Source organism: Saccopteryx bilineata, chromosome 1 (assembly GCF_036850765.1).
Source record: "Saccopteryx bilineata isolate mSacBil1 chromosome 1, mSacBil1_pri_phased_curated, whole genome shotgun sequence".
Classification (NCBI taxonomy): domain Eukaryota; kingdom Metazoa; phylum Chordata; class Mammalia; order Chiroptera; family Emballonuridae; genus Saccopteryx; species Saccopteryx bilineata.
In genome coordinates, this window is record NC_089490.1 from 350,444,862 (window position 1) to 350,453,250 (window position 8,389).

General features: G+C 34.8%; 1 protein-coding gene across 1 annotated transcript; it reads left to right on the top strand.

Annotated features, from left to right (window-relative positions):
- Nucleotides 1-3,557: 3,557 nt before the first annotated feature.
- OR51F2 (olfactory receptor family 51 subfamily F member 2) lies at nucleotides 3,558-4,508 on the top strand. Its single transcript, XM_066253749.1, has one exon. The coding sequence runs from the start codon at nucleotides 3,558-3,560 to the stop codon at nucleotides 4,506-4,508; it is 951 nt and encodes a 316-aa protein (XP_066109846.1).
- The last annotated feature ends 3,881 nt before the right edge of the window (nucleotides 4,509-8,389 follow it).

Genomic DNA, 8,389 nt, shown 5'->3' on the forward strand with positions numbered 1-8,389 from the left:
TAAAAATTCTTCCAATAGGTCACCACTAAACATATTTGCTTCAAATTTCTGGAAGTTACCTTTCATTTGGGAACTAATTTTCTTTCTAAATATTAAGAATTTGATTGTGAATTGCAGTTGAATCTTCTGCTTTGCTTATCTCTCTAGATAAAACACATTTTTAATTTAGAAACATAGTTATACCATTGATATATTATTTAAACTGAATTTTTTCATTTATAAGACAATGTCTACTATGTCAAAGTGCAATATTATTTAAGAGCACAGTTAGATCTGACTTGCTAAAATGTTTTAATGTTTGCATGTCATCATAACTAATTAGATGAATAGCTTCTCATGTTTTTTATGTTTTTTATGCTCTAAATAGCATTTCTTAAACCTCATCCCTACTGACCTCTTGGTCTGAATAATTCTCTGCTGTTTTTTGCCTTGTATGATGTAAGCATCCCTGGAATCTGCCCTCTAGATGCCAGTAGTATTTATCCAGGGTTATGACAACCTAAAGTCTCCAAGTATTGGCCTTGGCCAGTTGAGTCAGCAGTAGAGCTTAGGCCTGGCTTGTGAAAGTCCCAGATTCGATTCCCAGTCAGGGCACACAATAGAAGCGACTATCTGCTTCTCCACCTCTTCTCCTCCCCTTTCTTTCTCTCTCTCTCTCTCTCCTCTCTTCTCAGAGCCATGGCTCGAATGCTTTGAGCAAGTTGGCCCCGGGTGCTAAGGACAGCACCATGGCCTCACCTCAGGCACTAAAATAGCTTGATTGCTGAGCAACAGAGCATCAGCCTCAGGCTGGTAAAGCATTGCCCCAGTAGGGGGCTTGCTGGGTGGATCACAGTCAGGGTGCATGTGAGAGTCTGTCTTTCTGCCTCCCTGCCTCTCACTTAATAATAAAAAAAAGTCTTCAAATATTGTCCTTGGGGAGGGTGGATAGCAATTCCATCTTTTCTGCTACAGTATGATTTGTAAAAGATAGAAATACTCTAAGTTTTTATTCTTCAAGTTTGGTTGTTGGTGGAGTTTTTCCTGTCATTGTCATTTTTTCTCTCTGCTGAATTTATTTCTTGGGTTAGTTCTGTCATTGAGATTTTCCTATAAAATTATTTATTTTATAGCTCTTGCCAAATATAGTGTTATAGTTATGTAGCTATTTTATTATAGTTAACATTTACCCATCTACTTTTCTTTTTAATTTATTATGCTATTAATCACTTTTCTAAAGTTTTTTTTGACTACTCTTGAGAAAGTTCTTATATTTTCTTTCTAAATAATCAACTTTGGTTTTATTATTAACTCATTTACTTGTGCTTTTTATTTTTGTTGTCTCTTGACATTTATTTAAATATTAATAGCATCTTATATTGAACCCTTAAAAAATAATATTTCACATCCTTGTCTTTTAATAAATGTCTATTCTTCAAGCTATACATTTCACTCAAATGTTTTTTGCACCACAAGTTCTGAGATATGGTTTTATCATTTTCATTTAGCTTAAAAGATTGTTATTCTCATTTATATTTTTCTGGCATAGAGAAGAAGAGGGGAAATAAGAAATAGAGATATTTGAAACCGAATACAAAAGACTTGGTAATTGCTTGAGAGTGGTGACCATTAGAAATATAAAAAAAAAAAAAAGAGTGGGAGATTTGACTTAGACAACTGGTTAATTTTTGTGAAAATTATAAACTTTATATAGAATATATATAGAAGTAAGAATAATTATAAGGGAACATGATTAATTTGGTTTGAACACACTGAATTTGATTTATCCACAAGACATTCATATAGCAATATCCAGAAGTATGGTAATTTCTGTCTTCAGGAATCTAGAAACCAAAGGTGGCTTTCAGATATCTTTTTGAATATTGTCATTAAATAAGTGAAAGTGTGAAAATTGGCAAGATAATTATTTAAATGTCTTGAGAATGGGCAAAGGGTAGATAGATCCTTAAAAGATTTATATTTAAGGTACTTGGGGACAAAATCAAACGAGAAAAAGAATTTGATGTATAGTAGAAGAAAAATAACAGAGACTAGTGTCATATAATACTAGAGGAGAGAAAATTTTAATAAAGAAAGTGTCATCAGTGTCATAATTATGTCAGTGTTGGATAAATGAGTCACTCAAATGAGTCAACAGAATTTGGAAGTTCTGTTTTAGTGTTGCTTTCCATAGTTGGGTGTAGCCTGATTTCCTGAGCCCTTAGCACAGAAACCATCAGTGAGATTTCATTCCTGAAAAGGCTAAAGAATTTCTTCATATTTGCACACTCCATATGAAATTAACATCTGAAATTCAGTATTCTACTCCACAGATGCTACATTAAACATAATCTGCCTCTGAAAGCACACATCTGAAAAATGTCTGTTAGGGATATTCATCAGAATGGTGTAGAAATTACTGTTATGCAGTTCTCACCCTTATTGAATAAAGATATTGAGGTCATATATTCAGGTTTCAACTCCAGCGCTTCTACTGCTTAACTGCATAATTTGGAGTAAACTCTTAGTTACTTTATCAATTTCACTGCATGTATATTAGGGATAACACATTTTTTAACTTCATTGGATGTTATAATTATTGAATGAGATTATAGATATAAAGATGATTGCATCGGTACATAGTATGTGTTCAAGAAATGCTCACCGTTAGGGTTCTCTGTGTTTCAGCAGTAGCCAGTGCTGCTATTTTATAAACTGCAGTGCTTATTGTACTGTGTTAAAATAATGGCAAGGTTGTCTTTCTGCCCCAGTTTTTCCTTCCCTCCCTTCCTCTCCTCTCTCTTTCAATCTTTTTATCTTTCTTTCTCCCTCTCTTCCTTCTTTTTCCTTTTTTTTTCTTTCTTTTCTCCATTTATATTATATACGCAGTTTCTCTCAACAGTTAGGCAGTACTTTATAGAGCTAACATTGAGAGATTATTTAATTATTAAATCTTAGTTTTCTCATATGCAGATAGATTCATATACTACTCAGAGTTGGTGTATGGATAAAATTATATTTATAATACATATAAATATCAATAACAGGGAAATCACAATAAATGAGAGCTATACTAATTTTTGTTGGGGTTGTTCTTTCGACTACACTGTTATCACATATATAGACATGTGTATCTTAGGATGTCTTTGATATTCTTCTGGACATATGACTGGAAAACATAATAATATCTACATTTCAATGTGATTTGATTTTTTAGTGCTTTATTTCAGGATTAATAATTTATTTTTTAAAAATACTTGAAATCAGATTTCTCATAGTATATTTTAAGCAATCTGTTGGGGCTTTTTATTATTAGTGTTGATTTAATTGTGATGTTTGTTTCCACCAGAGAGAATTACAGACTTAAGAAAATTGCATGTGGTATACTTTATCAAGTTCTCTCTTCTCAACAAGTGAGAAATAGTAAGAACTTAGGAAAGAAGTTTACTATCAGCAAAAGTAACTTAGTGAGTCTCAGAATATCACAAAGATGTTCAAAGTGATAAGCTATATATATATATATTCAATATATGTCATGTTCAACTATTTAAACATCCCTGCCTTCTCAGTCCTTCATTATGTTGGACCTCAACAATACAAATGCTCAGACTCTGACCTTCCTCCTGACGGGTATTCCAGGCTTGAGAGGAGCCCAGGCCTGGCTCTCCATCCCTTTTTGTCTCCTGTATGTCATTGCCCTGTCTGGGAACAGCATGATCCTGTTTGTGGTGCTCCGTGAACAGAGCCTCCATGAGACCATGTATTATTTCCTCTCTATGCTGTCAGCCACAGACCTGAGCTTGTCTCTTTGCACACTTTCCACTACCCTTGGTGTCTTCTGGTTTGAAACTCGAGAGATCAAGTTAAATGCCTGCATTGCCCAGATGTTCTTTCTCCATGCACTTACTCTCATGGAGTCTGGTGTTTTGCTGGCCATGGCCTTTGATCGTTTTGTGGCCATCTGTCTCCCACTGAGATACACCACCATCCTCACCAATGCCAGGATTGCCCAGATTGGGGTGAGCATGTTAGTAAGAAATGTCGCTGTCATGTTGCCTGTTGTACTTTTTGTCAAGAGGTTGTCCTTCTGCAGTTCTATGGTCCTTTCACATTCCTTCTGCTACCATGTTGATCTCATTCAGCTTTCATGCACAGACAATAGAATCAACAGTATCCTTGGTATGTTTGCACTCTTCTCTACGACAGGATTTGACTGCCCTTGCATCTTGCTCTCCTATGTTTTGATCATTCGATCTGTCCTCAACATTGCTTCCTCAGAGGGGCGGCAGAAAGCCTTCAACACCTGCACATCTCACATCAGTGCTGTTGCCATCTTCTACATCCCTTTCATCAGCTTGTCTCTTGTTCATCGCTACGGCCATTCAGCACCTCCATTTGTCCACACCATCATGGCCAATGTCTTCCTGCTCATCCCTCCTGTGCTCAACCCTATTGTCTATAGCGTGAAGACTAAACAGATTAGAAAGGTTATTGTCAAGATCATGATTAGGAAGCAGCGCCAAATCTAATCATTAATTCTCTCAGAGTAGAGATAAAGCCATTTATGAATGAGTGCTTTGATAGAATGGGTAATTGTCCTCAAAATGCCTAGAAATGCTTCCAATAGTCCAAATAATTCTATTAATGGTTATATGAGATTTTCTTTTATTTTTTATAGATTTATTGATTGATTTTAGAGGGAAAAGAGAGAGAGAGAGAAATGGGAGGAAGAGTGGTAAGCATCAACTTAAAGTAGTTGCTTCTGGTATGTGCATTGACTGGGCAAACCCATGGTTTCAAACCGGTGACCTCAGTGTCCCAGGTCAATGCTCGATCTGCTGCACTGTCACAGGTCTGGTGTTTATTTGATACTTTCTTAGTTTTCTTCTTGTAAGTCCATATTAACCATTATTTTTATTTATAAATTAATTTTAATGGGGTAACATTGGTCCATAGAATCGCACAGGTTTCAAGTCTACATCTCCATGGCACATGATCTTATTATGATTTCATTTTCAAGATAAAGTGAGATAATGTATATAAACAGCTATTCATATTTGCAAGTAATATGAGATTTCAATAAAATATTCATTCAGATACTGCATATAATTCTAAAAATTCAGATTAATAAACCAGTTGTGCTTATTTAATTGATAAAATGCATTTCAGTTAATTGAATTTTTTCATAAAATTCTTGATTCTTTACATGCTTTCAAAATATCCATTAAAGAGTAAATCCTAAAACATATCACTGTAATTCAACTTTGAATACTATATAGGTGGTTATTTTATCCTTTATTACATTCAGGGTCATATCTATTGTAAATCTAAAATACCTTCTGAAATACTCAGAACAGTTACTATTGCTGTTCAATGAACATTAAAAGTTAAAATAAAAATTGTCTAGTATTTCATTAATCATCTTGCCTCTGTATTCTCACACTCTAACCAAAAAAAAGGAACATGATGATATGTTTGGTTGACTACTATCAGTGATAGATTATATTGTGTATTTATTTTATCAGAATGTGAAAAATCAAAATTAAAGTCTATAGGCCTCTTTTCTCCAATATTCTGCCTGAACTAATTGTTTGTAGTAGCTCTCACCTCAAACACATCCCTTCTTGTATTAACCTGAAGACAGAGACATTGATGTTGGCTTATCAACATTGATTTACTTATCTGCTCTTATTTTATTTTAGACCTAAGGTGTTTTGCTAGATCTTAATTTTTCTTCTCTGTCTGAAAGTCATAAGTGCTCCTGCAACATTTCACCAGAGTTACTACTTCTATTTATTTCTGTTATTTAAAATTGAGGGCTGAATAAACATTGATATTCTCTTCTGAACTTGAGTATCTCAGATACCAGCAATGCTTGTGACCCTGGGCTGTCCTTTCTGTTCTATGAGATTAAATGCCTTTGGTGGCCAGCAAATGTAAAGAGACTGGATATAAAACATTGAAGAAAGGAGGAGTCTATGATAAATTTGAGAGCTATGACCTAAATCCATTCACATTAATAATAAGTTCAGATGTTGTGATGACCAAACAGAACATATCTGTGGGTAAAATGCCCATAAAGAATGTGATAGTCTTATATTGTTGTAAACAATATTGTAAAGAGTAAGCCATTTCTTTAACTAGCTGAGTTAAGTAGAAGCTTGTCAAGAAAGTCCTCAGAAAGGAAATCTTAGAAACGACCTATTCTGAGGGGACTCATTGAACAATAACGAACATTGTGTTATCACTTTCCTCCCTCTGTCTGAATCCCACTCTCTCTAACAAGGACACACTGTGAGCTGAATGACTATTGGTTTTCTGGTCTAGAGCTGTTAAAAGGAGTGTTACTTGAGAGATGTCAGTGATACTAACACCAAGAGAGTGAGCAGAATCAAATCTAGATACCAATGAAAACCCGAGTTAGTCACCAATCTAACATGCAAGATGGAGAAGCCAACAGCAGTGGGAAAGGAATCCAAGAATAGGAAGAGAGGGGCAAGGGCTGTGGCCACCCTGAGCAGGGCCAGTAGCAATCGCCTGGAAATGGTGTGAGTGCTCTAAGCACCTGCAAATGACAACTGTGATGTGTGCTGCAAGTCAGGGGAACATTAACCATGATTGAAGGATGAGACAAAATGATCAGTCAGTGCTGTGAGTAGAAAGCATGTTGTCCTCTCCATCTTACCATTTCCTTTTCTCCAGTGACGCCCCCATACATACCACTACACTTCTTTCAGAGCCTCTACCTTGAGTCAGCTTGAGGCAAAGGTCATTTAAAATTTGGGCAGCAGAGAGAAAAGCTAGTAAGTCGTCTCTGCTTCTTCACCGCTTCCTACTTTCACCCTTTGTCCTGTAATTTCTTCTATCTGGATGTAAGCTTTCCCTTTTCTACTCTTATGAAGAACTGCTTATAAACTCCCTGTGAAAGGACAAATATCGATACTTGTACCTGAGCTATGCCTCCTCACCACTTTCTGTGGTCTTCAAGCTTGTAGCTCATCACTTAAGTAAGCAATTTTTAATTATTTTTATCTCATGGCACACATAAACTAGGTACTAAAATTCTGTAGCACTCTAAAAATTATATGATTTTTTTTGCTGATATGACAAAAATACATTTAATTTTTTATTCATTCACATGGGACAACTATTATTGTGTTGGCTGTTATCATTTTTTTTATATGACAATCTAAGGGAAAAAAGGTCAGTACCCCTGGTTAAATACTCAGGTACTATATGTTTTAAAAATTCTTGAGGCACACTGGTTGAAAATTGCTGGCTTAGGTCATGATAGCTGGTGTTAGAGAAGTCCTCCCTCCTCTGCTTCTGGAAGTGCTATACCCACCAATACTGCTCTGCTTTGAGTTTCCATCAAGTTCTAGCAAATGGTATTTGGTACTGGACATCTCACTGAGGTTTAAGGGTTTATGATTCTGAGAGTGATGCTGTGTAAGACAACTAAGAAGGGAAATAATTGAAAGTATAGAAAAATATACAGAGAGTAACACCTGTCTTCATGATTCTGATGGGAAAATTTGAACATTTATTTATTTGCTCTATGTACTATTTCTTTTTGTTAGTAAAAAATTAAAACATTCCTCTTAATTTTGAAGTTCTGTTTTACCTCTACTCCATTTTCACAATACTCATGATCTTATTTGTGTGTGTGTGTGTGTGTGTGTGTTTGTGTATGCACAGTTGTATATATATTTTTTAGTCCAGGGATCATAAAACCTTTTCTGTAAATGGCTAGAAATTTTAGATTTCTTTAGGCCACAATCTGTCTCTGCCAGATATGTTTTTTCCTCTTTAAAATACAATCTTATAAAGATATTTTTAAAACCCCATTGGTTGTCCAAAAACAGGCCTTGGGCTGAATTTGGCTCTGCATCTTAGTTTGCCAATCTCTGTGGTAGATTAATTTTATGTTTTCACACACATGCATCATGAACAATAGTATAAGATGTGGGCCTCTTTTCACTCCTGCTATTATAGTCTTTGTAGTTTGTATGAGTACATGACCATTGACCACATCAATAAAGTTAGAGCTTTTCCAGGTTGTGATATTTTCCAACTTAGTTACTTGATGAATAAATCTCAAAAATGGGTGGATTTTTAAAAAGACTATTAAAGCATCTTGTTACTTCCAAGTTACAGAGTTGTTTGGAAGTATATCATGGAATACAGTTAGACTTATAGAGTATAAAGACCTTAAATGAATATCATCAAAATCTGTTTAAATCTATACCATCGTTTTTTATATATAATATATAGAAAAACTTAAGTTTCATTATTTCTTTCTGGTTTTTTTCATTTTTTTAATAAATAAATTTTTATTTTAATGGGGTGACATTAATAAATCAGGGTACATATATTCAAAGAAAACATTTCCAGGTTATCTTGTCATTTA